Source organism: Thecamonas trahens (assembly GCF_000142905.1).
Source record: "Thecamonas trahens ATCC 50062 unplaced genomic scaffold supercont1.35, whole genome shotgun sequence".
In the NCBI taxonomy this organism is placed as follows: domain Eukaryota; order Apusomonadida; family Apusomonadidae; genus Thecamonas; species Thecamonas trahens.
The window spans coordinates 57,713-84,017 of record NW_013657645.1 but is presented as its reverse complement, the minus strand read 5'-3'; the positions used below and the strand labels follow the sequence as shown (position 1 = coordinate 84,017).

At 61.6% G+C, this 26,305-nt stretch overlaps 8 protein-coding genes across 8 annotated transcripts in view; 4 read left to right on the top strand and 4 right to left on the bottom strand.

Annotated features, from left to right (window-relative positions):
• AMSG_07582 (uncharacterized protein) overlaps nucleotides 1–154 on the bottom strand; it is a gene marked incomplete at both ends in the record, with an annotated part of 1,681 nt that extends 1,527 nt beyond the window's left edge. The window contains one exon of the mRNA XM_013900611.1: nucleotides 26–154. Within this exon, the coding sequence (XP_013756065.1) occupies nucleotides 26–154 (129 nt within the window). The remainder of the gene's footprint in view (nucleotides 1–25) is intronic.
• A 924-nt stretch (nucleotides 155–1,078) lies between these two features.
• On the bottom strand, nucleotides 1,079–3,161 carry AMSG_07581 (dynamin-A; the record flags this gene model as incomplete). Its single annotated transcript, XM_013900610.1, has 3 exons — nucleotides 1,079–1,990; nucleotides 2,035–2,349; nucleotides 2,385–3,161. The coding sequence occupies 3 exons, from the start codon at nucleotides 3,159–3,161 to the stop codon at nucleotides 1,079–1,081; spliced, it is 2,004 nt and encodes a 667-aa protein (XP_013756064.1).
• Nucleotides 3,162–3,616: 455 nt separating this feature from the next.
• Nucleotides 3,617–8,629, bottom strand: AMSG_12080 (uncharacterized protein; the record flags this gene model as incomplete). The annotated part of the gene is made up of 5 exons (XM_013900706.1): nucleotides 3,617–5,759; nucleotides 6,518–8,216; nucleotides 8,246–8,381; nucleotides 8,419–8,526; nucleotides 8,582–8,629. 5 exons carry the CDS (start codon nucleotides 8,627–8,629, stop codon nucleotides 3,617–3,619), a joined length of 4,134 nt encoding a protein of 1,377 aa, XP_013756160.1.
• Nucleotides 8,630–9,284: 655 nt separating this feature from the next.
• On the top strand, nucleotides 9,285–15,108 carry AMSG_07578 (uncharacterized protein; the record flags this gene model as incomplete). Its single annotated transcript, XM_013900609.1, has 3 exons — nucleotides 9,285–9,299; nucleotides 9,638–10,568; nucleotides 10,610–15,108. The coding sequence occupies 3 exons, from the start codon at nucleotides 9,285–9,287 to the stop codon at nucleotides 15,106–15,108; spliced, it is 5,445 nt and encodes a 1,814-aa protein (XP_013756063.1).
• Nucleotides 15,109–15,237: 129 nt separating this feature from the next.
• AMSG_07577 (uncharacterized protein) lies at nucleotides 15,238–16,773 on the top strand (the record flags this gene model as incomplete). The annotated part of the gene is made up of 2 exons (XM_013900608.1): nucleotides 15,238–15,932; nucleotides 16,023–16,773. 2 exons carry the CDS (start codon nucleotides 15,238–15,240, stop codon nucleotides 16,630–16,632), a joined length of 1,305 nt encoding a protein of 434 aa, XP_013756062.1. The 3' UTR covers nucleotides 16,633–16,773.
• A 547-nt stretch (nucleotides 16,774–17,320) lies between these two features.
• AMSG_07576 (endomembrane protein emp70) lies at nucleotides 17,321–19,607 on the top strand. The gene is made up of 2 exons (XM_013900607.1): nucleotides 17,321–17,387; nucleotides 17,901–19,607. Exon 2 carries the CDS (start codon nucleotides 18,081–18,083, stop codon nucleotides 19,566–19,568), a length of 1,488 nt encoding a protein of 495 aa, XP_013756061.1. The 5' UTR covers nucleotides 17,321–17,387; nucleotides 17,901–18,080; the 3' UTR covers nucleotides 19,569–19,607.
• Nucleotides 19,608–19,618: 11 nt separating this feature from the next.
• On the bottom strand, nucleotides 19,619–21,214 carry AMSG_07575 (protein disulfide-isomerase A4; the record flags this gene model as incomplete). The annotated part of the gene is made up of 1 exon (XM_013900606.1): nucleotides 19,619–21,214. The coding sequence occupies one exon, from the start codon at nucleotides 21,212–21,214 to the stop codon at nucleotides 19,619–19,621; it is 1,596 nt and encodes a 531-aa protein (XP_013756060.1).
• Nucleotides 21,215–21,661: 447 nt separating this feature from the next.
• Nucleotides 21,662–23,809, top strand: AMSG_07574 (uncharacterized protein). The gene is made up of 2 exons (XM_013900605.1): nucleotides 21,662–21,795; nucleotides 22,529–23,809. Exons 1-2 carry the CDS (start codon nucleotides 21,682–21,684, stop codon nucleotides 23,726–23,728), a joined length of 1,314 nt encoding a protein of 437 aa, XP_013756059.1. The 5' UTR covers nucleotides 21,662–21,681; the 3' UTR covers nucleotides 23,729–23,809.
• Nucleotides 23,810–26,305: the final 2,496 nt, after the last annotated feature.

The window sequence follows — 26,305 nt, the reverse complement described above, 5'->3', positions numbered from 1 at the left end:
CCAGCAGCAGCTCGGCGATGTTCACCGAGCCAGTGGAGGCAGCGAGGTGGAGCGGGAGCTCACCCTGGCCGTTGGCGTGGTTGTACACGTCGCGATTGACCTCGACCTCTTCGCCAAGCTTGTCGAGGTAGTCGATGGACGAGAACGAGTGCATGCGGCCCTTGGATCCGGAGCGGCGGAACTCTGCGCCATGTCGAGCAGAATCAGGTGCAGCGCCACGCAGTGAATGAGAGTGATGAGTGCGACGAGTGCGCATTGCGCGGTGGATGGCATGGATGGCATGGATGGCATGGATGGCATGGATGTGATGGATGTGATGGATGTGATGGATGTGATGGATGTGATGGATGTGATGGATGTGATGGATGTGATGGATGTGATGATGTGATGGATGTGATGGATGTGATGGATGTGATGGATGTGATGGATGTGATGGATGTGATGGATGTGATGGATGGCATGGATGTGATGGATGTGATGGATGTGATGGATGTGATGGATGTGATGGATGTGATGGATGTGATGGATGTGATGGATGTGATGGATGTGATGGATGTGATGGATGTGATGGATGTGATGGATGTGATGGATGTGATGGATGTGATGGATGTGATGGATGTGATGGATGTGATGGATGTGATGGATGTGATGGATGGCATGGATGGCATGGATGGCATGGATGCGATGGACGACACGAGTACGACGACCACAAGAACCACATCCATACCCATACCCCCCACCCCCGCCCCACCCCCCCTCCCATGTCCCGCCACACATGCCTCAGCCAAGCCCCCCCTCCCCCTCCCCCTCCCCCTCCCCCTCCCCCTCCCCCCCACTACGTACTCAGGTCCCGGATGGATGACATGGTCGGTGAGTGCAGTGGCACGGCCTGTGCTGTGCTTGTGCTCGTGCTCGTGCTGGCAGTGCTGGTGGTGCTGGTGGTGGTCACCAGTTGGCTGTGGTGGTTCAACCGCCGGCTGACCGACGGCTCTCCCTCTTTCGTCCACAGGGCTGCCCATCCTCTCTCTCACCTCACCTTGCTCCTCGCCTACAACCATGACAGCACTTTTACGCTCAGTTACACATCCCAGTCGCGGATCTGGTTGAGGATGCGCTCGGCAGCCTTGTAGACGCGGATCTGGGTGGCGACGACCTCGCGGCGCTGGGCCACAGTGCCGGACTCCCGGACAAGCTCGCCAAACTCGTTCTCGTGGTAGAGGGCCTTGACGAGCTCGTTCTGGACGTGGGACGCTGCGTTGTTGACAAGGAAGAGCATGATCGACTTGGGCACGCCGTCGAGGATGTTCTTCTTGACAATGGTAAAGTAGGCGTCGAGGAGCTCGCGGATGAGCTGCGTCTCGGACATCTCGTGCTCGGCGTAGAGGTGCTGCGGCTTGCGGACCTGCGCGAGCTGCGCCGGCGGCGACATGCCGCTACCACCCTTCTTCGACTTTTTCTTCGAGAACCAGCCGCTCGGTGCCGGGTCCGCTCCGCTGGCTGCTGCCGAGCTCACCGCCGCCGCCGCCGCACCGGCGCTCGACGCAGCCTCGGTGGAGCTCGACGCGTAGTGATCGACTCCCGACGACGCCCGCATCGCCGCCAGCGCCACCACAAAGTCCGGATGCCGCGTGTTGACGTACGCGAGTTCGACGTTGATGAGGTTGGTGACCATGGCGTACGTCGGCTTGAGGCACTTGGCGAAGGTGTCCGAGACCACGTTGTGCAGCCGCTCGCGGAGGCGCGCGAAACGCGCCAACTCCTTGGTCGTGTACGTGTTGAGCAGGCGGAGGAGCTCTTCATACACCAGGTTGACGCACTGCATAGCCGGTTCCTTCAGCTGGGCAACAGCCTTCTTGACCAGGACCTCGAATGAAGCGCCCGGCATGAAGAGTTGCCCGCGAGTCCCGGTCGCGTTGCGGATGAGCGTCTCGATGTCCTCCTCGGTCAGCTCCTCGCCGGGCCGGATGTCCTGGATGGCGTTGAAGAAGAGCTCGTGGAAGATGTACGCGATCCGCGCTCCCCCGCGAGCTCGACCATCGAAAGGTCGGCCATGGTGCCGTCGAGCGCAGCCTTAAAGTCGGCCGCAAACTTGGTAATGACATCGAGGACGACCGAGCCGGCAGACTCGGGCGAGACCGGGGCGCCGAGCGTGGCCATTTCGGACGCAGCCGCCGAGTGCTTGGCGCTGATTCGCTTCTTGAGACCCGGTAGGCACTTCTTGATGTGCGCCACAAGCAGGGTGTTGAGCTGGCGCGTCAGGTAGCGCGTCCCCAGCCGCGTAGCCAACGGCGCATACGCAGGGTGCGACGCGAAGAACGAGGCCTCGGCCTCGAGCGCGGCAGGAATCGACTTTCCGAGTTGATGTCGGCCTGCGACCGATTGACCACGCCCACAAAGCCGAGCTTGAGCGCAATGATCTCGTTGTTGAGGATCTCCAGCGCGTTGGTTCCGGCGTCCATGAGGTCGAGCTTGGTCAGGACGCCGAGCGTGCGCTCGCCATCGGGGTCGACCCGGCGGGCCAGCTGCAGCGCGTCCGAGTTGGCCAGATCCGAGTTGGCCGCCGTCACCGCCAGAATGAGCGCGTTCGGCTTCTCAATAAAGTGCAGGATCATGTCGCGGATGAGGGTCTCGATGTCCGACGGCTGGTCGCCGACAGGCACCTTGGTAATGCCCGGCAGGTCCACCAGCGTCAGGTTGAGCACATGCGGCGAGTAGATCTTAAGCGAGATCGGCGCGTCCGAAATGCCTTTGTTCGTCCCGGTCGCCCGGTCGGTCTCAGACGAGATCTCATCGCGGACCGCGGCAAAGTCAGTAAACTTGGTCTCGGGCAGGTGCAGGAACTCGGCCCACTCCTCGCCTTCGGCAGCGCTACCCGAGCTGGGCGCGCCATCGCTGGTGCTTGCGCCGTCGCCGGTCTCGGCGGATGAAGCGCCGGGAGCAGGCTTGGTTTGAACAAGCTGGAGAATGAGCGGGCGACGGGTGACGATGCCCGAGCCACGCGGAAGAAAGTCCCTTCCCACGATGTTTTCCAGCACCGATGACTTGCCTGACGACTGCGAGCCGACAACCACAATTTGCGGCAAGTCGATCATGTCGGTCCCTACCGACGACAGCACGTCCTGCAGCTTGTTGACCACCGGAATGAGGTCGTCCATGCCCATGGTGATGTGTCTGGTTGCCGAGTTGGTGATGTGTCTGGTCGCCGAGTTGGTGATGTGGCTAGTCGTCGAGTTGGTGATGTGCCTGCTGTCCGTCCTCGTGCCCGTAGTCCAAGGTCAACGTGTCCGACGTGTCCGACGTGTGCGACTTGTGCAACTTGTGCGACTTGTGCGACTTGTGTTCTTGGTCCTCCGAGTCAAGTATGTCTCGTTCTCCCCGGTCTCTGCCTCAAAGCCTCTGCTCGTGTCTCTCCTGACTTGCTCTCCGCTCTTTGTCGCCTCTTTCCCGCCGTCACACTCGGCTCGTTTGGCGCTCGAGGCAAAAAGGCGACGGACTTGTGACTCGTTTCACAGGCAATGATTTGGCAATTATTTCTCCTTTGGTTTTATCGTTGACGCTCGCATGTGCGAGTTGAGTTGCCTCACGTCGGAAATCACAAGGCCGAGTTCGTTGTCATCTACATGTCGTCCAGCCGGCCGACAGACATCTGGTACGAGGTGTTGCGTGCAAGCGGCGATCGGCCGCGCCCGCCAAGTGCTCCGCCGGCCGATCGAGAGTTGGTCCGAGAAAGGCCGCCGCTGCCGAGTCCACCACGCGCAGCGCGAGACGCAGCGCGAGAGAGACCGCCCGAGCCGAGACCGCCACCGGCTGATCGCGAGCCGGAGCGCGAGAGACTGCCCGAGCCGAGACCGCCACCGGCTGATCGCGAGCTTGTCCGTGAGAGTCCACCCGAGGCGAGACCAGTGCCGCGGAGCGCCGACACCCGAGCTGCGCCGCCGACAGGCGCAGTTCGCGAGAAGCCGCTGCCTTGCTTGCGCGGCGGCTCCGAGCCGGCCGAAGGAGGCGACTCGTCGTCGTCGGCCAGGAACGGCGCGGGACGATGCGACGCTGCCGACGCGAGGTTGAGCCGCGAATCGTTGCCCCCCCCATCCTCGTCATCGTACGAAATAAAGCTGCCGTCATCGTACGAGTAAGAGTAGCCAAGCGATGAGGTCTCGTCGCGGGTGTTCTCGACAAACGAGGCAAGCGAGCCCGGCCGGGAGAGGCCCGGCGAGGCGGCAGCCGCTGCAGCCACGCCGCGATGTTGTGGCTTGAGCGGCGAGTCGATGGGCGCGATGGGAGTCATGCCGCTAGCACCGGCGTTGGATGACCGCCGTCGGCGTCGGCTGCTTGTCGGCCCCGAGTCCGATGGCTGCCGGCCGCCATCTGCACTGGCGAGTGAGCCGCGCCGCGATGCAGCGGTAGTGCCCGCGAGCGCGGCACCGGCGCCGACCGCTCCAGCCATGGCGGCGGCGGTGGCGCGGCGGCGGGTCTTGGCGAGCGGCACCAGGTTGCGGACGCCAGCAAGGCCGAGACCGGCCTCGACGAGCACAAGAGCAACAACGCCAGCAAGGAGATACATAGTTCGGTGTATAGCCGGCTTGTGGGTCCCGCACACATCATCGCGCGCCGCCGCGAGCACGTCGCCGACAAACGTACAATTGGTGAGCTCCGTCACGAGCGGGACAACAGAGAGCCGGACCAGCCGGCGGGTGACAAGCGCCGCGTATAGCGGCGCGACATAGTGCTGGGTCAGCGGAGAGTCACATCCGGCTCCCACCGACGCACAGAGCAGGATGCGCGGTGTGTTGCGGACGCAGTAGCTGTGGCTCGGCGGAAGCATTGGCGGATAAGACGCCGCCGCCGCACATCCGGTCGTCCCGTTTCCGGTACCGTAGTCGGCTACGGCCGTGTCAACAGAGACATCGGACGGAGAATCGGGGTTTGAGCACCGCATGGTCGAGTTAACGCACGGCGCAGGCATGAACGATGTCGAGACGTTGACTGCCAGCTCACACACCAGCGCACCGGTCTCACAGACGTCGGCCGAAGCCAGGGCGAGCGCCCGCGACGTGGTCGCCTCCAGCTGCGGGAATGAGCCGCGGCAGCCAACCAGCTCGTCAAACAGTGTCCGGTCGGCGGTGGAAGATGCCAGTGAGGTGTCCATCTCGAAGCACAGGTCCGAGACAAGGAGCGCACCGGTGATGTGGAGCATCAAGGTACAGCAAAGGAAAAGCGTGGTCCATGACGCAGCCACAGCTGCGCACTGCGACACCCGCCGTGCGTTGAAGCCGGCCGCGCAGCAGAGGCACGTCGTCACGCCCAACACCACGCATGCCATGATGACCACCAGCGCAGTCCGTGCCTGGTCCCACGCATTGGTCATCCGTGCCCACGACAGCATCTTCGACCGGATGGCCGCACTAGCCGCGGTAGTCTCGCTGAGCGCTAGCGTGGCGTTGGGCAGCGACGAGTTGAGCGCCGGGCTCTGCAGCACCGATGTGAGATACGCGCTCACCACCTGGCTCGATGCCAGCTCCACAGCCACCGCACCATCGCGGAGCGCAGCCGCACCGCGACCCTCAGCAACATCCACATCCGATGAGGCCATGAAGAGAAGGACAGCGAGGACGACCACCGCCACAGCGACAACCACAACAGCGAGCTTTGTCAGAATCATGGCGGTGGCGGTGGGATGTGCGGCAATCCACTTTTCTCTCAGCGCCGGCGGAAGATCCAGCAGCGAAGGAGCACGTCTTGCCCGACCAAACTCCTCTGATCTCCAACTCGAGCCACCACGGAGCTGGCTACCAGCTCGTGAGCGACGTCCATCAGTTAAGGGAGCCTTTTGATCTCTTCGAGAAGAAGATGGAGATGGATCCAAAGAGGAGACGATGCGCGGCGGATCCCTGACTTGAGCACAACACGCGCAAGCGAGACAGACGCAAGCAGCGAGAGCAGGAATGACCAGCAAAATAAAGGCAATGATGAGCAATGATTGGATGTACGGTGACATGGAACATTGTCCGTCCGAGTTGGGTGCACAGAATCGTCCGTTGAGTGCCGAATTGGAAGTGAAGGCAAAGCGCGGAAGGCTTGTTGACCTCGACGGTGGCGACGGCGGGGAGGGGCTTGCTCCCACTCCTACGAGGAGTATGCTCAGCATTATTATGTTTGTAATCATACTCTGTCTCATCATATTGTCCCTCTTTCCCTCCTCGCCTCGGCCGAGTGAGTCCACACAGAGAGCGCTGTTGACGTGCCGACCAACGAACACTCACCGGCAACGATCACCATCATGTCAACGACAATTAATGCTTATCGATTATGGCAACAATGATTAATGCTTGATGGTCGGCTGGACGATTACCCGCAGCTTTGGTTAGCTCGACGAGCACGCACCTCGGCACCCGGCAAACGTGATGGGTGACGGGAACAGTTCCACATCGAGATCGAGTTCGGGCAACGCTCTTTTTTTTAAAGATCAACCTCGGGCGCTGAACACGCCCACCGTGGATCCTCACTCACTCCGGGCGACAACATCCCGCCGGCTACAGGCGACGGGAGGTCGAGTGTGACGAGTGGCGGGAGCGCCGCGGCAGCTGGCGATGATAGCTCGAGCCGCGAGAGCGAGACTGGGAGCCGCGATGCGACCCGGAACGAGAATGGAAGCTCAGTGCCACCACGCCAGGTGTACGCACAGACGACCAGGTGTGCCACGGTCGCCCCGGGCTCTGGCCTCAGCTCACGCCCAGAGATCTGCGCCACCACCTCGCGGGTGTTAGAGAACGGCGTGATGTGGATCCGCTTGCCAAGCGTGACGAGCTGCCGTGGATCGGCGGCAACCGTTGCCACAGCCTCCTCCGACGGGAGGAGGAGGACGTCAAAGCCGATGGAGATGTCATAGACCTCCTCTCCACGCGCCAGCCGCGCATCGTCCTGCGCGAGCACCAGATACATTGCGTCCGGCGCCGCTAGCAGCGCCTCGTACGCCAGGCTCCCGGCCCGGGCCTCGTCATCCGACGAGACAGCCGACAATGACGAGTCGGACGCACCTGAGAACTCAAAGAACGCCCGCGGACCCGACGGAAGCTCAGCGCTCGCGCCCTCGCATGTCGCTGCGGCTGCTGTGAGGCTCACTCGCACATGCAGCGCCGGGTTGTGCTGCGGCTGCCCGCGCGGCCCGCTGCGCACGCTCCAGCTTCCGAGCATCGACCGCGAGAACCAGGTGTCGTCGATGACCCGGCACAGATCGAGGCCGGTGAAATGGAGCACAAAGTCTTCGTAGGTCATAAAGAACGTGCCGTTGCCACCTAGCGCAAAGCCCGCCGCCCGCCGCAGCGCAGGCGTCCACATCGGCGAGACCGCCGAGTACGGGCCGGTGTACTCATGCCCGCCCCACGGATTCCGCATCCGCACCAGTCGCAACATGCCCACCCCGACAGCACTCTCGTCACAGATCTCTGCGCAGCCCAGGACCGCGTACGCGTGCCCGGTGACGAGGCCGGAGCCATCCTGCAGCACCGTCCCCGCCGCGTCCTGCTCGGCCGCGACATAGGCCGACAGCGCATATCTCTCGTCGAGCTTGCGCCGCATGTAGGCCCACAGCAGTAGATGCGGCGCGTCTGACGCCGCCCCACCCTCGGCCTCGTGCGCACCTCCGCACTCGTCACCATCGAGAACACCGATCGAGCCCGACGCTGAAAGCGAGAGCGAGGCTCGGAACGCAGATCGCGCTTTGGGTGAGCCAAAAAGAACCGCCATCCACTTGGACGACCGCAAGTTGACCCGGAACGGGATGCCGGCGGTCATATCGACGAGCGCAGACGTCTCCTTCCCGCCCTCGATCTGCGGGTACCCGCCGTGGACCTTGGCGTACGCCTTTTCCACCAGTGAAACCCAGATCTCACGTGGGTTCGAGCACCGCGAGTACGCCTGCCACCGCTCGCCGCCCGCCTCAACCATCGGCACGTAGTCGTCAACCACCACCGGGACCCACTGTCCATTCTTGAACAGGACCAGACCATATACACCGAGCTCGGTATCGTACTTGACTACCATTGCCGCCGCAGCCTCGGGATGCGACGCCGCTAGTGACGCTAGCGATCCGACGAGGTAGCATGTCCCGAGCGAGCCCTGGACCACATCGCTCGGCGCACACCCGTTGAGCATCAGCCGCACCGAGCTCTCCGCCATCCGTCCCAACCGCTCCCACCCCGCGCTCGCCTCGCCCACCTCTCCACTACCGCCCCCGCACCGCGCGGACCAAACTCAGTGTCGGTGTACGCGATGCCGTTTGACCGGCAGACCCGGATGATGCGTCGCACCAGCCGCTTGGCCACCTTGACCGCCGCCGCCCGCGAGTCCTCCAACGCAAACGGCTCCCACTCGGGCAGCGCAAGCTCGGCGCCTCTCCCGCTCCTCCCTCTCGATGCCGACCGGGCTGACCGGGCCGACCTTGACCTCGACCTCGACCTCAACCTCGATGACGATCGCGGCGAGAGTGATCTCGGCGACCGTGATGACGGCGACGACGACCTCGTCCGTCTCTGATGATTGCGACCTAAACTCCTTGGACTTCCACTCGGCGAGAGCAGCACACCGTCAGCAGCACCAGCACCGGCACCACCACCAGCAGCAGTAGTGCCATCAGCTAATGTCGCCTCGGGTCGGTCGCCACCATGCCGGGCCACCACGTCACCGGCACTTGGCCCTCCACCGTCCGCGCCTGCTGTAAGGGTGGAGATGACGATAGAAGGAGGTCTTCTGCTGCTCCGTTTGCTCATGCCCATACTCATGCCTCCTCACCCACACAACTTGGTCACACAGGAAAACTCGAGTTGCTTGTCCGTCCCTTACCTCCTTGTTGCTCTCGTCGCCTCGTGCCAGACGTCTCCTCTCCTTCGCGTTCCTCACTCGTTCATAGTTATCGTTGGGCATCGATTATGGCGTGCTGCCAACGAGATTTATCGTTGGGCACCGATTATGGCGTGCTGCCAACGAGATTTATCGTTGGGCATCGATTATGGCGTGTTGCCAACGAGATTTATCGTTGGGCATCGATTATGGCGTGCTGCCAACGAGATTTATCGTTGGGCACCGATTATGGCGTGCTGCCAACGAGATTTATCGTTGGGCATCGATTATGGCGTGCTGCCAACGAGATTTATCGTTGGGCACCGATTATGGTGTGTTGCCAACGAGATTTATCGTTGGGCATCGATTATGGTGTGCTGCCAACGAGATTTATCGTTGGGCATCGATTATGGTGTGCTGCCAACGAGATTTATCGTTGGGCATCGATTATGGCCTGGCAGGCCGTCGCTTTCCTCTGCAAAATTTGTCCCACCAACTCGTCCCCCACGTGCATACTTCTCGCTTCACACAAGCATGTAGGCAACTCGCACCGTCACCGCACCGCACCCCTCCACCCTTCCAAAACCTTATCTCTGCTTGTTCTCGGCAAAAGCCCGCCTTCAAACACTCACCACGCTTTTTCCCCCGCTGGTCAAAAAGGCCCACGTGTCCACCACGACAGTTGCCATTCACGCGTGTTTGGGTGACGACATTGGTCTTAGCTCTGCTAGCATGCTCTCCTCTCTGTGTTGCAGAGGGATCCATATCTGAGATCGTAGCCAACAAGCAGTGCAGGACACAGTACTCCGGTGGGAGGAACACCTTTGGTGGCACGAGTACCTTTGTCGCCCTCGCTGACTTTACCGCCGCCGGCTACCCACAGGTCCTCGCTCGCGATGGCACCCAGCTCATCCTGTTCTCGCACACAGGCTCGTGGTCCTCGACCATCATCGCCACTGAGAGTTCCGCCATTTTTGCCGCAGTTGCTGATGACTTTGATGGCGATGGTGATGTTGACATCGCCTTTACATCCGGCATCTATCTGTACCTGCGACTCAACAACGGTGCTGGCGTCTTTGGCTCGCCGATCAACCTCCTGTCGTTTGTTTTCGCCAAAGACTTGCAAGCAATCGACTGGAATGGCGATGGGTACAAAGACATCATTATTACCCAGGACGGTCGAACCCATGAGTTTGCGCTTGCTCTCAACGACGGCGCCGGCGCCTCGTTCTCACTTGCTGGCAACGCAGTTCCCACTTTTGATTCTCAAGAGTGCCAGCTCGTCGACGTCGACCGAGACTCGGACCTTGACATTGTCGTCTTTCGCGCAAGCGAGCTCATCATCGTTATCAACGACAACGGCGGACCCCTGACTGATAGTCACATCGTTCTTGCGCCGCTTGACCCTTCGTCGACAGACACGCCGTCCACTGCCATCGTCGATCTCGACGGCGACGGATCGCCTGAATTCTATGCCCTCTTCCAGGAGAAGCTATTCACGCTCGACTTTTCCGGTACCGAGTTTGTCCTTGCTGTCAAGACTGCCGCCGTCGGAATCAAGCTCAACACGGGCGACGTCGATTCGGACGGCGACTCAGATCTTATGCTCGTCTACAACGACGAGTTGTATTGGATGGAAAATGCAGGCGGAGGCGAGCTCCGTCGGCAGCGGATGGTATCCAACGCTGGCGTAACCATCGACACGTTTGGTGCTGGTGATGTGCGCAACACCGGTCGCAACGACGTCATTGTTGCCGAAAAACCAACGCCCTAGCCAATGTCCACGTTCCTGATCTGGCTCGAGCAGCGTCGAGCAGCTGGACTTCTCTCAGCGTCAATCCTGACCTGCCGTTCGACACGGGTCTTGACATCAACTCGGGTGACATCGATGGTGATGGCTTGATCGACATTGTGGTGGGCGGAAAGCTGCCAAGCAGCACATACCGCATGGTCTGGTCGCGTACGACCTCGTTTCCGGTTACGCCGCTCTTATCGGTCGTCATCGCCGACGAGGCCACTCCTACGCACGTACTTGACGTGGATGGCGACGGCGATGTTGACATTGTCAGCCTCTACAAGAAGACCATGAGCTTCCACATCAATGCCGACGGCGTCGGCACAGCCTGGCAAGCCCACACTCTTCCACGGCATGGCAGTATCGCGTTGGACATGTTCTCGAGCCACTTCAAGACAATCGACTTTAACAACGATGGACACATGGACCTGATCGATACCGACGGAACCAACCTCCAGTTCTGGATGAATCGTGGCGATTTCACCTTTGATCCCAACCCGGTCACGCACTTTGACGGCTACGTTGTCGACGTTGGCCAGTGGATCCGTCTCCACGACACCATCGATGTCGACGGCGATGGCGGAGTCGATCTCCTTGTTGCTGAGGGAAGCACTTATCCGCTCTCTATCTTGCGGTCGGTGAGCAACATGACATCTGAAGCCCCGGTAGCAGTTACGCCCAAGCACTCGGGCGCTCTCCACCGAGTTATCGTCGCCAGGGTCAACGACGACGCGTACGACGACATCGTCATCGGCGACTCGAACAGGATTTCCTTTATGCTCAACAATGGTTCAGGCGGCTTTCATCCTCGGGTGGAGATCGGGCTGCTTGATGCCGTCTTTGTGGACGTCGTCCGGCTCGAGGATCGTGTGGCAGTCGTCGGGGCAGATACAAACAGCAGGATCTACATCTCGTACTCGCTAGATCTCTCAACACCCGCCTTTGAGCCGCTGCTGCAGGTCGATTCTTTGTCGGGCGTCTACGCGCTGGTGGCTGGTGACTTTGACGGGGACGACTCGATCGATATCGTCTCCAACTATATCCTCAGCAGTACTCTCCGGGTCTACACGCGCGCCACCCGGACTGCACTCTACTCGTACGAACCACGCTCGGTGGTGTATGATCCTCACATGGACGGATGCCATTACGGGCCGACGTCGGCCAGCTGCATCCTTGCCAATATGGCCCGGCTGCGCGTCTGCTCCCACGACGTCCTCCTCCTCCCGCCTGGTCGGTACGGCTGCCGGCGCGATGCGCACTTTCAGATTGCTCGCCCGATCAGCTTTGCGGCACAGATCCCGGGCACGGTGACCTTTGACTGCGAGTCGGGCGCCAACGGCGCCGTCCTGTTTCGGGCAGTGTTTAACTCGATTACGCGGGGAGTAGGTACAACGCTCGCACTTGAGTCAATCAATATTAGGGGCATGACGACGACCGCCAGCAACATCCATGGCGCTCCGGGGCTCCGGATTGAAGGCGCAGATGTGACGATCAAGCTCACCCACGTCACCGTCTCCAACTCGATCAGCGAGCCGCTGTCGACAGGCAACGCGGTGCTTGACGTCGGTCGCGGCGGAGCAATGCTGGTGTCCGATGGCGCGTCGGCCGTCCTTCACAACGCCACCTTTTCCCACAACACCGCGTTCTCGTTTGGTGGCGCGGTGTACGTGCGGACGGCCGGCTCATCGGTCATTGCCACCGACTCGACGTTTGAGTCTTCAACAGCTGCCGAGGGCGGAGTCCTTGTTGTCGCCCAGAGCGCAGCAGCGTCGCTTACGCGATGCACACTGGCCCACAACATGGCCAGCGGTGCCGGTGGCGGTGCGATCTCGGTCAACTCGCTCGCTACGCTCTCCATGATCGAGTCGGTGGTGAGCCGCAACATGGCGCGCGGCTCCAACGGCGGCGGCGTTCAGGTCAAGGGCACCGGGACGGTGACACTCACCGCATGTCGGATCGAGGACAACACGGCAGTATTCGGCGGCGGATTGGCAGCGGTTGCCTCCGACTTGCAGTTTGCGGCGAGCGCGGCGACGACGTCGGCGCAGCTGCCTGTGGCGACCGGCGCGTTGGCTGCCGCCGCTGATCGAGCGAGTGGCATTGCTGCCTCTGTGGCTCTACGGAACACCAACATGACCGGCAATGTGGCGACAGCCAAGGGCGGCGGGTTGTTTGCTTGCGGGAGTCCGATCGAAGTCTCGGGCACAACGTCGGTGCTCGCCGGCAATGTGGACGCGATCAGCGCGATTGCCTCGGACGCGCTGTTGTGCGCCGCAGATGGCTTTGCACCAGCCACTGGCTCAGCGGCGCAGCTGCCATGGCTAAGGATGACCGACGAGGACTACAGTGCCGTGATTGCGGGTCGGGCGGCTGTTGGCGGCCCTCTTGTTCGATTCGAGTGGGTGACACCGCCAGCGTCACGGCTCGATTCTGGCCGTGCGTTTGACGGCGTGTTCCGCGGACTGGACACCTTTGATCAGGCGCATGTCGAGATTGCACAAGAGCTACTGATGAGCAGCGGATCAGAGGTTGTGGTTGTGTCGGGCGCGCCGCAGTCGACGCTCGACGCTGTGCTTGCACTGCCGCCGGATGTGCGGCTGCTGGCCAAGATGGAGTTTGTCGACGAGCTGCCGACCGAGGTGGGCTGGACTTTGAGCGCGACTGGCGCGGAAGCGATCCGACTGGAAGGCACGCTGACGGTGACATTGTGTGCGGCAGGGTCGGGTAAGAGAGGCTTTGCGAGTGGGGTTGAAGTGCTCGAGTGCGCATGCCCGGCGAACACGGTGGTCTCGACTGGCTCGGCAAACATCACAGCCGGGACATGCGTGTGTGTGGCCAACACGTGGTCACCATCGGGGTTGACCAACATGCCGTGCGAAGCGTGCCCGACCGGAGCTCTCTGCGATGGGGTGCTCGCCAAACCGCGAGCGGCTCCTGGGTTTTATCCAGATGGCGGAGCGTTTGTGACGTGTCCGACCGAGGGCGCGTGTCTTGGGAATGGGCGCTGCGCGCCGGGCTACACCTCGCGGCTGTGCGCCAAGTGCACGGATGGCTACTATCGGCTTGGCGGGAGCTGCCGCAAGTGCGACAGTGGCAAGAATGTGGTTGTGGCAGTGCTTGTCGTCGTTGTTGCCCTCGCCATCACCGGCGCCTTGTATGCATTCTCGCTCGCAGAAAGCGTGCGGTACAAGTTTGTGGCGGCGATGATCGGCGTCAACGCGCTGCAGATCTCAGCCCTGTACGGTAGACTCGACCTTGAGTGGGGTCCGATTGCCGATGTATACTTTGACTTTGCATCGTCGCTCAACCTCAACTTTGAGCTCACCTCGCCCGAGTGCAGCGTCATCAAGGGCACCGATGTGTGGGTGCTCAAGTGGGTGCTTGCGCTGATGCTTCCGGCCTTTGCGGCGATGGCGCTTCTGGTCATCGCGGTTGCACTATACTTTGCCTCTAAGGCCGGCCTGGTGTTTGCCGGCAAGACGTTCGGCGAGTTTGTGTCGGGCTACGGGCGGACGATGTTCCAGATCCTGGTCCTCCTCTACCTGCCCCTCGCCGGGGCGGCATTCTCGATCTTTGGCTGCCGCGAGGACGAGGCAGGCAAGTGGATCCTGGACGCGGATCCGTCGCGGACGTGCTACGACTCGGCATGGTGGTCGCTGTTCCTCCCGGGTATCATTGCCGTGGCCGTGTACGGGATCGGACTGCCCGGGGCGGTGGTCTGGGTGCTGGCGCGGAAGCGGAGCCGAATGGATCCTGTGACGTTTATGCTCCGGTTCTCGTTCCTTGTCTCGCGATTCCGTGGCGATCACTGGTGGTTCGAGACGGCGATCATGGTGCGCAAGCTCTTTGTTGTGATCTGCATGACATTCCTGTACACACCCGAGGGCAAGGCCAATACTGCGGTGTTTGTCCTTGTCTCGGCAATTGTACAGCTCGCGATGAGCCGGCCGTACCTGTCAGAGTTCCACAACTCGCTGGCGCTAGTGGTGCTCGCGGCAACGACGACGGTTTTGTTTGCTGGCACGTTTGACGACGCGACAATGCGGAGGGTCGGTGTTATCGGCGGCATTGTGATCAACGTGATCGGCATTGTGGGTGGCAACGCGATCGATGCGTGGCTCATTGCCAAGCGCGAGGCCAAGGACGAGGAAGAGTTTTGCTCCTCGGGCGAGCTCGCCAACAGCCGGGACTTTGAGGCCGAGAGTACGAGTCATATGTCAACCGGGGTCGAGCTCGATGAGTACGCGACCGAGCCACCCATGGCCTCGCTCCGTATGGATGACACGTTGTTTGCAACGGATGTCTCCACCAACCTAGCTAGTGTGCATGCTCCGCCACCTCCCGCGACGATGACGGCGACAGCGACGGCAACAGCGATCCCGAACCGCCTGGACACTGAATACGGCACCGTGGGCTGCGACAGCTCGCCATATAACTCGCATATTGCGTCGACGGATGTGTTTGACTCTCAGGTGTGAGGCCAGCGGTAGTTTGGCTGCGGATGCGGATTAAATAGAGTTTACCGCGACACTCTTCTCTCCCGGAGAGCTTGCTGTGGACACCAGCGAATGCCATGGCCTCGGCGAGGTGTGAAGGATGTGTCATCGATGGCTGTGGGTACCTCTACAACGTCTGCTCTCGAGAGCGGGTCTGGATCTGGCCAAGAGTCGTCGTCGTCCAAGTCATCGCGGTTGTCGTCGTCGTCATCTTTGTCGTCGTCATCGTCATCATCCGCGTCGGCATCGTCATGCTCGTACACGTTTGTATCGCAGACGGTGACAGAAATGGTGTCCCGGGGTCGACGGCGGCGGCGAGGCAGCGGCGGCGAGCGGGGATCGAAGGGCAAGGGAGTGGTGCGTGCGACGACTGCGAGCGTGGCGAGAGCGATGTCTCCTGCGCAAGTGCTCAAGCGGTTCCGCAGAAGGGTGATCGGAGCTGTGACGCGGCTTACGCTGTGCAGCGGAGCGCTTCTTGTTGCATTCCAGCTGATCTCGCTGGTGACGGCGGCTGGGCTCGGCTTTGGCTCGGGATGGCTGGTGGGCGTGGTGGTGACGGCTGGCGGCGGGACGGCGGCTGTGGCGGGCCTGTCGTGGATGTACGACGCGCTGTATCCGAGCAAGCTCGATCCGACGTCGCGATTGATTCGCAAGTACGCCAACGTTCAAGCTCGAGTGGTTGCGCCACTTGTGGCGTGTGCTGCGCTGGTCTGGGTTGTTGTCCTCGGCGTGACGACGACCATTGGCGCAGCGGCGGCCGGGCACGTTCTTGCCGTCGACGAGGCCGGCGGCATGCTCGACCAAGTGTCCGTCAATGCGAGCGTGACGACGGCAAGAGGAAGGAGGGCGTATGGCTGGCGGTGGACAGACGCTGTGCTGGTGGCGGGCAGCAACAGCTCGGTTGTGGTCCCGCTCACCTCGGCCTCGGTTGGCACCGGCTCGCGCGTTGTTCATCTCGCACCGGTCGTGGCCGCCAGCGAGGTCGACGGCGGGACTCTGTACGTAACGGTGGTGGCATGTGGGGTATTGCCGACAGGGAGCCCTCAGCCAGAGTATTGGAGCTCGACGAGGCTCTCGCAAGGCGTCCGGCTAGGCAGCGAGCACTGCGGCGATGGCCTGGCGGCACTCGGCGGGATGACGGACGTGGTGCTCTTCCCAGAGATCGAGGTGGTATATGTGGCATGGAAGCCGGCCATGGATGAGTATCGCCAGGCACGGGCACGGGCGTTTGGTCTATATCTGGGTCTGGACTGTGTGCTGCTGGTGCTGGCGGGCGTGGTCAACGTGGCAGCGCGGCAGAAGGCCTGCTGGGGTCGCGAGGCCGTGGTCATCCGCAGCGGATCGCGGGCCGAGGATGCGAGTCTTCGGCAGCTACTGCGGGACCGGGAGAGCGGGGCGTGGGGCTCATCGTCGTCGTATGGCGACGAGGGGACAGCGATGGAGGAGCTGCGGCGATGGGACGATGATGGCGATGGTAGTGGGAGGCGAGGCGTGCGGCGGGTGTGATTGTGTGGAGCAGCAGGCGACCCATGCCACTGATGTGCGTGAGTGTTGGTCGTGGCGGCTGTTGTCGGCGATGTCGTGCTCGCCCGCCATGGCTTGGGTTCTTGAGATGCTATCGGTGATGGCGTAAAAGGTAGAAATGGAGGGAGCAGCAGCCGTGGCCTGCAGCCTGTTGCCACGACTCAAGCATGCTTGCATTCACATCACACCATTACGGGCAGCAATCAGCAAGCGATGGCAAAGGTGTGCAAACGGACGGCCGCTGTCGGTTCGGATCTGCGGGGCAGATGGCCGGGTGGGTGATCGGCGAGCGGCGAGCTGGTGAGTGGCGAGCTGGTGAGCGGTGAGCTGGTAAGCAGTGAGCGGCGAACTGGTGAGCGGCGAGCTGGTGAGCGGTGAGCGACGAACTGGCGAGCGGTGAGCAGTGAGCGGTGAGCGGCGAACTGGTGAGCGGTGAGCAGTGAGCGGTGAGCTGGTGAGCAGTGAGCGGCGAACTGGTGAGCGGCGAGCTGGTGAGCGGTGAGCGACGAACTGGCGAGCGGTGAGCAATGCACGTTGAGCTACAAACGCTCGATCGGTTAGCAGTGAGCGGTGAGCGGAGATCTGGTGAGCGTTGACCTGTTTCCGGTGTTCGGTGAGCTAATAACCGATGAGCACAAGCCACTTCTCGTCGTTGACACACCCGAGTTGTGGTCTTTGCGGTGGTGTGCCTTGCATTGGTGTGTACCATTCCACGTGCTAGCGAGCCCCCCAAAGTGGTATGTTTTCCTTGTTGTAGCAAGAGTGTGTCTTGTTCCAAGAAAGCCTAACTGTCTTGTGCCTATGGTAGGGGGTGGTGTGGGGGGTGGTGTGGGGGGTGGTGTGGGGGGAGGGGGTTAGTGTGTGTTTATGTGTAAGGGAGGGGGGAGTGGGGGGAGGGGGGGGGAGGGGGGCTGGTGGGCTGTGTGTGTGTGTGTGTGTGTGTGTGTGTGTGTGTGTGTGTGTGTGAGTGAGTGTGTGTGTGTGTGTGTGTGTGTGTGTGTGGCTTGGACGTCGCCACTTTCCAGCGCGCCACGTCGACGTGCGTCCAAGGGCAGACGGAGAAGAAGAGTTCTGAGGTCGACGGGAGGTGGCGTGGTTATAGCATACACATACACACACATATATATGTATATATATATATATGTGTGTGTGTGTGTGTGTGTGTGTGTGTGTGTGTGTGTGTGTGTGTGTGTGTGTGTGTGTGTGTGTGCACTTATGCCGCTGTGACGGGGTGTGCGGAATATCCTCAGTATGAGGACGGAGAGGATGTCATTCTCTGGACCAACAACGTCGGCCCGTACCACAACCCGCAAGAGACGTACTCGTTCTACGTCCTCCCGTACTGCAGGGGTACGGATATTGTGGATCATCGTCATGAAACGCTCGGTGAAGCACTGCTGGGATACGAACTGGTCAACTCGGGCATTGGTATGAAATTTAAGCATGCAGTGGCGCCGAGGGAGATTTGCTCGGTGACGCTGGATGAAGATGGTGCGGCCAAGTTTGAGTATGCGGTGCTCAATCAGTATTGGTACCAAATGTTCTTGGATGATCTTCCGGTTTGGGGCATGGTGGGTGAGGTGGTGGTGTCGGAGGATGCGACTGAGGAAGCGCTGTACGTGTTTACCCACAAGAAGTTTGTCATTGCCTACAACGGCGATCAGATCATCGAGGTCTCGCTGACGGCGGAGAATCCCCAGCTGATCGAGGCTGGCGCTGAGCTTGTGTTTACCTACTCGCTCGACTGGGAGGAGACGGACATTGCGTTTGAGGACCGGTTCTCACGGTACCTGGACAAGTCGTTCTTTGAGCACCAGATCCACTACTTTTCGCTGTTCAACTCGTTTATGATGGTCATCTTCCTGGTTGGCCTTGTGTTCATGATTCTGATGCGGACGCTGAAGCGCGACTTTGCGCGGTACAACCGCGACGAGGAGGACGACATTCCCATCGGCGACGACTCGGGATGGAAGATGATTTACGGTGACGTGTTCCGGTCGCCGCCGAGTCTGGCGATGTTCTCTGCGGTGCTGGGGACGGGCGTGCAGCTCCTTGTGCTCACGGCGTTTATTCTGGGCGTGTCGATGACCAAGGCTCTGTACCAGTCGCGCGGGGCGCTGTTGACGATGGGTATTTTCATCTACGCCTTCACCAACGTGGTGGCCGGCTACGTCTCAGGCTCGTACTACAAGGCCGGCGGTGGCGAGGCGTGGAAGTCAACGATGATGCTTACGGCCGGGCTCTTCCCGGGCGTGGTCTTTGCGCTCACGTTTGTGCTCAACGCCATTGCCATCTCGTACAACTCACTCTCTGCGCTGCCGTTCACCTCTGTGCTTGCGGTGGTCCTCATCTGGGCGTTTGTGGCGTTCCCGCTCACGCTTGTGGGGACGCTCTTTGGCCGGTCGCTCGCCGGCGAGTCTGACGCGCCGTTCAAGCCGAAGAAGGTGCCGCGGCACATTCCGGACAAGCCGTGGTACCTCCAGCCGCTGGTCCTCATCCACCTCGGCGGCGTGCTGCCGTTTGCCAGCTGTTTTCTGGAGATCTACTTTGTGCTTGCCTCGTTCTCGCACCACATGTACTTTCATGTCTACGGCCTCCTCCTCCTTGTCTTTGTCATCCTTGTCATTGTGCAGGGCTCGTGCGCGGTGGTCGTCACGTACCTCACGCTTGCGTCGGAGGACTGGCGGTGGCAGTGGCTCTCGGTCCTCTCGTCGGCCTCGACCGCCGTCTACGTCTTCCTCTACTCGGTGTACTACTTTGTGGCGCGGACGCGGATGGAGGGCGTGCTGCAGACCTCGGTCTTCTTTGGCTGGTCGGCTCTCGCCTGCTTTGCGCTCGCCACCATGACCGGCACGGTTGGCTTTATGGCCTCGCGCAAGTTTGTGTACACCATCTACAGCTCGGTCAAGGTCGATTGAGGAGCAGGAGGCGAGTAAACGCTCCACGTACACTCGACACGCGTGTGCTGCTACAGCTCGTCGTGGCCTTCGGCCAGCTTGGCTATCTTCTTGGCCGTCGACGGGTTGCGGGCGTGGGTGGCCACAAAGTCGATGAGCATGGGCCGGTTGCGCGGGCCGTCAAACTTGTGAGGGACCGAGGAGCCGGCAGGGACAAAGAAAATGGACGGGTAGCCCGAGATACGGAAGAGGTGGGTGGGAAAGTCGTTGGCACCGGCGTTGAACTTGGCGACGATGAGCGACTTGACGCGGCGGGCGTCGTAGGCAAACGACTTCAGGATGTCATCAAACTGGGCGCAGTACTTGCAGCCCGGGATGGTAAAGACGACGAGGACGTCGCGGGTCGACTTCAGGACGAGCTTTTCAAAGGTGGAGCCAACGACGGTGGTGAGTCCGCGCTTGGTGGCCCTGCGCGGGGCTGGCTCAGACTTGATGAAAGGGACGGCGGCGCCGTTGACGATGTCCCGGAGGAACGAGGAGGCGTCCGAGAGATCGGCCGAGTGAATGCGCTCGGGCATGAGATACTTGCCCTTGGGCTCGGTGAATGGCGTCTCGACGATGAGGAAGGCGTCGAGCGGGCCGGCCGTGTCGGACGGAAAGTCGAGGGCGTATCTGGAGCGGACGGAGCTTGTCTCGTCGTTGTGTGGGACGAGGGCAAACTGCCACGGGTGGCGGGCGCGGAACTGGTCGGCGAAGGCCGAGAAGGCGACGAGGAGGTCTGTGGCAGCCTCGGGTGTCGCGGTAGCTTCTGGTGAGATGACAAGGAGGACGACGGTGTCGTGGTTGGCGAGCATGGGGTCGTAGAGCAGGTCGTAGTTCTCGCCGGCGAGGACGACGACCGGCGGGAGGGCGGCAGCAAGGATCTGTGGGATCATGACGTCGGGCGAGAGGCGCGAGTCGACGACAAAGGCATCACCGTCGCCGGGCGGCAGCGGGAAGCCCGACGGGTGCGGCGGCATGACAGTGACGACGTCTTGCGCCACCGAGGGGTCGACGACAAAGGCCGAGTCAAGCCGGCGGGCAAGGCCGTCGGCGAGGGCGTAGAAGGTGTCGATGGCGGCCGAGCTCGAGGGCGCGGCGACGTAGATGGCGCCGCCCGAGTCTGTGTGATCGCGGCGCCAGGCTGCGATGTCTGCAGGCGAGTCGAGGAGGGAGATGTGGCGGTCCATGGAGGCGGCGACAAAGGCAGTCATGAGCTCGACGGCGCCGCGATCGCCCTTGTACACCGATCGAGTCGGGGCCGAGGACTCCTCCCGGACACGGAGGATGATGATGGTCGGGTAGCCCTTGACGTTGTACTCCGAGGCAAGTCCCGGCAGTTGAGTAGCATCAATTTTTGTCAGCACAATGCTCGCCGATGGCTCTAGCTCACTCGCATCGGCAAACTCATCGGCCATTTCCTCGTAGATCGGCGCCAGCTGCTTGCAGTGTCCGCACCACGGCGCGTAGAACTCGAGCACGATGACGCCGTCGGCTGTCGAGCTGGTCAGCGACTCGAGCTGCTCTTCCGACGTGATGGTTACCACGTTGCTCTCCTTTGCTGCCGTCCCCACAGCTGCTGCGAGCAGGGCGAGGGCGAGGGTGAGGAGGGTGAGGGAGGGGGGCATGGGTGTGGGTGTGGGAGAGGGGTGGCTGTCGTTGTCGGTGTTAATCGAGTTGAACGATGGATTTATCGTTGGAGGCGGGAGTTAATCGAGTTGAACGATGGATTTATTGTTGGAGGCGGGAGTTAATCGAGTTGAACGATGGATTTATTGTTGGAGCGGGAGTTAATCGAGTTGAACGATGGATTTATTGTTGGAGGCGGGAGTTAATCGAGTTGAACGATGGATTTATTGTTGGAGGCGGGAGTTAATCGAGTTGAACGATGGATTTATCGTTGGAGGCGGGAGTTAATGGAGTTGAACGATGGATTTATCGTTCAACTCGATTAACTGCAACGTTGCGGAACGTTGCCATGTGCCAGCAGTCTCCCTTCCAAAGTCAGAGCGGAGAGGCCACCCCCCTCTTCCCCCCCCCCCCCCCCCCCCCCACACACACTCTCTCTCCACACTCCACCCACACATTGTTCTCCATGGCTGCATGTGCTGAAGAGACTGCCGACCTGCTGCTGTCGGTGGCGGGTGAGACGCATGTCTTCCACATTTCGGGCGCCTCCAAGGAGCTGGTCGCCACGGGCGAGCTGAAGGTATGTCGTAGGAGGGGGGAAAGGGGGGGGGGGATGGGGGTCGACGAGAAGACGGACGGCTGCTTGATGGTGGTGGACAAGGCGGACGGCTGCTTGATGATGGTGGACAAGGCGGACGGCTGCTTGATGATGGTGGACAAGGCAGACGGCTGCTTGATGATGGTAGACAAGGCAGACGACTGCTTGATGGCGGTGGACAAGGCAGACGGCTGCTTGATGATGGTAGACAAGGCAGACGACTGCTTGATGGCGGTGGACAAGGCAGACGGCTGCTTGATGATGGTGGACAAGGCGGACGGCTGCTTGATGATGGTGGACAAGGCGGACGGCTGCTTGATGATGGTAGACAAGGCAGACGGCTGCTTGATGATGGTAGACAAGGCAGACGACTGCTTGATGGCGGTGGACAAGGCAGACGGCTGCTTGATGGCGGTGGACAAGGCGGACGGCTGCTTGATGATGGTGGACAAGGCAGACGGCTGCTTGATGGCGGTGGACAAGGCAGACGGCTGCTTGATGATGGTGGACAAGGCGGACGGCTGCTTGATGGTGGTGGACAAGGCAGACGGCTGCTTGATGATGGTAGACAAGGCAGACGGCTGCTTGATGGTGGTGGACAAGGCAGACGGCTGCTTGGTGGTGGTGGACAAGGCAGACGGCTGCTTGATGATGGACAGACAACTTAGCCTGTCCCCAACCCATGCTTACACACTCACTCACTCACTCTCCACAGGTTCTCGCTGTTGACTCGAGCGCCAACGCCAATGCCGACGCCGCCGACGCCGATGAGGCAAAGGCGGACGACGACATGTTTGTGTTCCTCTCGGTCAACGACTACACGTACCCGATCACCCTCGGCGCGTTTGTGCCTACTCTCCGCATCGCACCCGCGTCGTACGTCCTTCCGCTTCCCGAGGACCAGTACCTCGGTGTCGTCCTGCCCAACGACGCGCCCGTTGCCTCGGTCACCGAGTTTGAGCTCTTCCTCGCGGAGAACACCGACTTCCGTGCCGAGGTTGTGACACAGCCCAAGGCTGCCGCTAGCGGCGGCGGCGACGACGACGACGACGAGCAGACCGCCGAGGTGGCGCCCCCAGCGCCGCTTCCGGCCGCCGACGACGTTGCCGGCGACGACGCGGTGACCAAGGCGGCGTCGACCGCCATCGTGCCTGTGGACGAGGCCGCGCTCGCGGCGCAGCTCCCGGTCAACGACGGCCGTGGCGAGGAGGCGCCCGGCGGCGTCGTCTCGTCGACACTCAGCATGGTCGCTGGTGGCATCGAGGGTGGCTCGCGCCTCGTCGGCTCGGGCCTCATTGCCGGCGCTACCCTCTTTGGCGGCGTCTTCCGCTCCGGCGGCTCGCGGCTCAAGTCGCGGATCAAGCCCAAGACCAAGCCGGTCGAGGTCTCGGACGGCGTCCGCTCCAAGGTCCACAACGTCAACCACGTGTCCAAGGCTGCCGTCGGCGTCTCGTCGGCCCTCGTCAAGGGCGTCCGCGCCATGGCGCTTTCCATCGGCAACTCGGTCGCCGAGGCCGTCAACGAGACCGGTATCGGCAAGAAGTTCGGCTCTGGCAACGAGTCCAAGCCCGCTCTCCGCGCCGCAAAACAGGTCGTCGTCAACACCGTCGTTGCTGTTGACACCCTCCACACCTCGCTTGCCTCGGCCGGCCGCATCCTCCTCACCGACGTCTCGGCCACCACCGTCGACGTTGTTGCCCATCGCTACGGCGACGAGGTCGGCGACGTTACCGGCGAGTCGCTGCAGGCCGTCGGTAACGTCATCCAGGCCGGCGCAAACGTCCGCCAGATCGGCGTCAAGTCCATGGCAAAGGTCGCCGCAAAGGGCACCGCAAAGGGCGTCCTCACCGGCGAGAAGCAGGACGTCGACGCGAACGGCAATCCGCTGCTGCCCATCCCTCCGTCGGGCGAGTAAACACACGCTGCTCTCACCCGCTCATCCCTCCTTCCGGCCCACAATCTCCAGCACCCGTGCCCGCCCCAGCACGCCCGTCACGTCTTGCTCGCTGCTCATGGCCAGCGCCGCCAGCGTCGCCAGCTGCTGCTTCAGCGCTGCCCGCTCGCTCGCAGGCGCGCGGCTGACAACCTCGCGCGCCTTGGTCACATCGGTTGCCACCGCTACCAGCTGCGACACCCGCTTCTGAAGCGCCCGCGCCTCGTCCGCGTTGCCCACCCCAGCTCGCTCCATGATCGCCACCCGCAGTTCGTGGAACGGCGCCAGCGTCGGGTTAAGCGCCAGCGCAGTCTCCAGCGCCTGCAGAGCTCGCTCCGGGTTGTTGAGCGCCACGAATATCTTGGCAAGGTCGCCGTAGTACACCGCGTTGCCCGGGTACTCATGAACGAGGCGGGTGTAGATGCTAATGAGGACAGGCCCAGTTTTGTGGACCACATACTTGCAGGTCATGGCGATCTGTAGCTCGGATACGGCCATGCGCAGATCGTCCTTGACCAGGTACGTCACCCCGAGCCAGTAGTGGTTGGCGCAGTACTCGGGCTCGATGGCGAGCGCAACCTTGAACCGCCGCAGCGCCTCGTCCCAATCCTCGGACCGTCGTGCCAGAATGCCGGCGTGCATCTGGACCTTGGCCGAGCCCGCGCACTTGCCCTCGTTCGCCGCAGAGCCGAACAGCGCCTCCTCCGACATCCAGTCCTGCCCGCGCGATGCCGTCCGCCCCGCCCCGAGCGCTATGGCGATGCCTAGCAACGCAAAGAACGCCGCCCGCGAGCCGGCCTGTCGCCGCCACCCAGCGCCACCGAGCGCCGCGTACGCCGCCCACGCCGCCAGCCCACAGCACGTCGCCGACGGCAGGTACAGCAGCCGCTCACCGACCATGGTACCGACAAAAAAGAGCACGTTCGACGCCGGCAGATACGTCGCCACCAGCCAGCCAAGCAGCAGCGCTGCCGCGAGCGCCGGCCGCGACCGATGACACACAACCCGGCGGCCTGCTTCGAGCCCGGCGCAGGCTAACACAATGAGCCCGACTGTCGCTGCCACCACCCGCGCATCGGCCCACGACCGCGCCAGTGGAATGGCGTTGAACGAGTAGTCGGCGCACATGACTGCCGGCCAGACAAGAAGCCGCCCGTACTCTCCCGCAAGGAGCACAATGTTGGCCCAAAGCAGACTGCCGCGCTCGTACGCGATCGGGTTTTCGAGATGGCGGTAGTTGGAGAGGTTGAACGTGACAGTGATGCCCAGGCGGACAGCCATGTACACACACCCGCCTGCGACAAGCGCAGCAATCCGAAGACACGCCGCTCGCGGCAGCGCACCACGCACTGTCGCACGAAGAGCCTCGTATCCGATAAGCACCGCAATGAGCGTAAAGCCGGTCTCCTTGGCAAGCACTGCACCGGCAGCGGCGAGCGCAAAGATCATGCCTGCCACCGCTTGCCTTGCCGGCGTCTCGGCCTCAACAAGCCAGGCCATCCACACGCCCATTGCTCCCATGTACATTAGCGCACACAGGAGCTCTGCGCGACCGACAATACCCGCCACAGCCTCGACGTGGACCGGATGGACACCAAAGAGCGCGGCTGAAGCAAGGGCCACGTCCGATCGCATGCTCACGTCCCCGATGGGCACCAGAACTACACTCCGAAGCAACCAGAACAACACCGCAGTGCACATGCCGTGAAGCACAATGTTGACGGTGCGAAAGTGGGCAGCGACATCGTCTGACTTTGCAAAGGCGTCCCAAGCGGGATCATCCACAGATGACGGCGCGTTTGGCAGCAAGGCAGCTGCAAGCATGTACGATGCACGGAAAGAGGCAGCCGTCAGCGGTCGCCATGACTTGTGCGATGTCTCCGAGCTCGCATCTTGTCCCCAGAAATCCGTATCCCAAATAGCGCGCCACGGCGAAGAAGGTCGCAGAGCCAAGTTGCCTGTGATGGCAAAGTGGTCGTCAAAGGCAAACGAGCCCGAGACCGAGCCTGCATAAACAGACATGGCGAGGACGATTAACATCCCTGTGAACGCCCACGCCAGCAGTGTATCTTGCCGACTCATCCTCCGTCCTCCGTGCCAACTTTCAGAACGATGCCTTGTCTAAACCCACAGTTACAGGTGTGTGAGTGGAGTGGTGCTGTCGAGGCGAGGTGACGGGGGCTGAGGGGAGTCCCATGGGGCGGCGAAGGGCGGGAGGGGGGCGCAGCTCGACGGCTGACAGGTGTGGATCAGGAGGAGACAGACAGTGGTCATACTTTCACATCCACTGCAGAGTGTGTATCTAAGTGTATGGGAATATGTACAATACTGTCTGTTTGTTTCGATGGGTCGATCGATCATGTCCACCCCCTCCACCCCCACCATGATCAAGACCTGGGGCTCCCTGGCAGAGAGACCATTCCCAGCTCTCACCCATTGTGCTAGAGAGCAGGAGACAGTGGCCATACGTACTCATCCACTACATATCGAGTGTCTAACCATATGCGGTCCTGTGCTACAATGTCTGTTTCTCCCTCATCATTATGCCCATCCCCCCCC

Excerpts from the sequence above, each read along its gene's own strand:
- AMSG_07576 (XM_013900607.1), top strand. The coding sequence starts at position 18,081 with ATGAAATTTAAGCATGCAGTGGCGCCGAGGGAGATTTGCTCGGTGACG.
- AMSG_07574 (XM_013900605.1), top strand. The coding sequence starts at position 21,682 with ATGGCTGCATGTGCTGAAGAGACTGCCGACCTGCTGCTGTCGGTGGCG. Across the intron at positions 21,796-22,528 it reads TCGCCACGGGCGAGCTGAAG|GTTCTCGCTGTTGACTCGAG; the intron begins GTATGTCGTAGG and ends CACTCTCCACAG.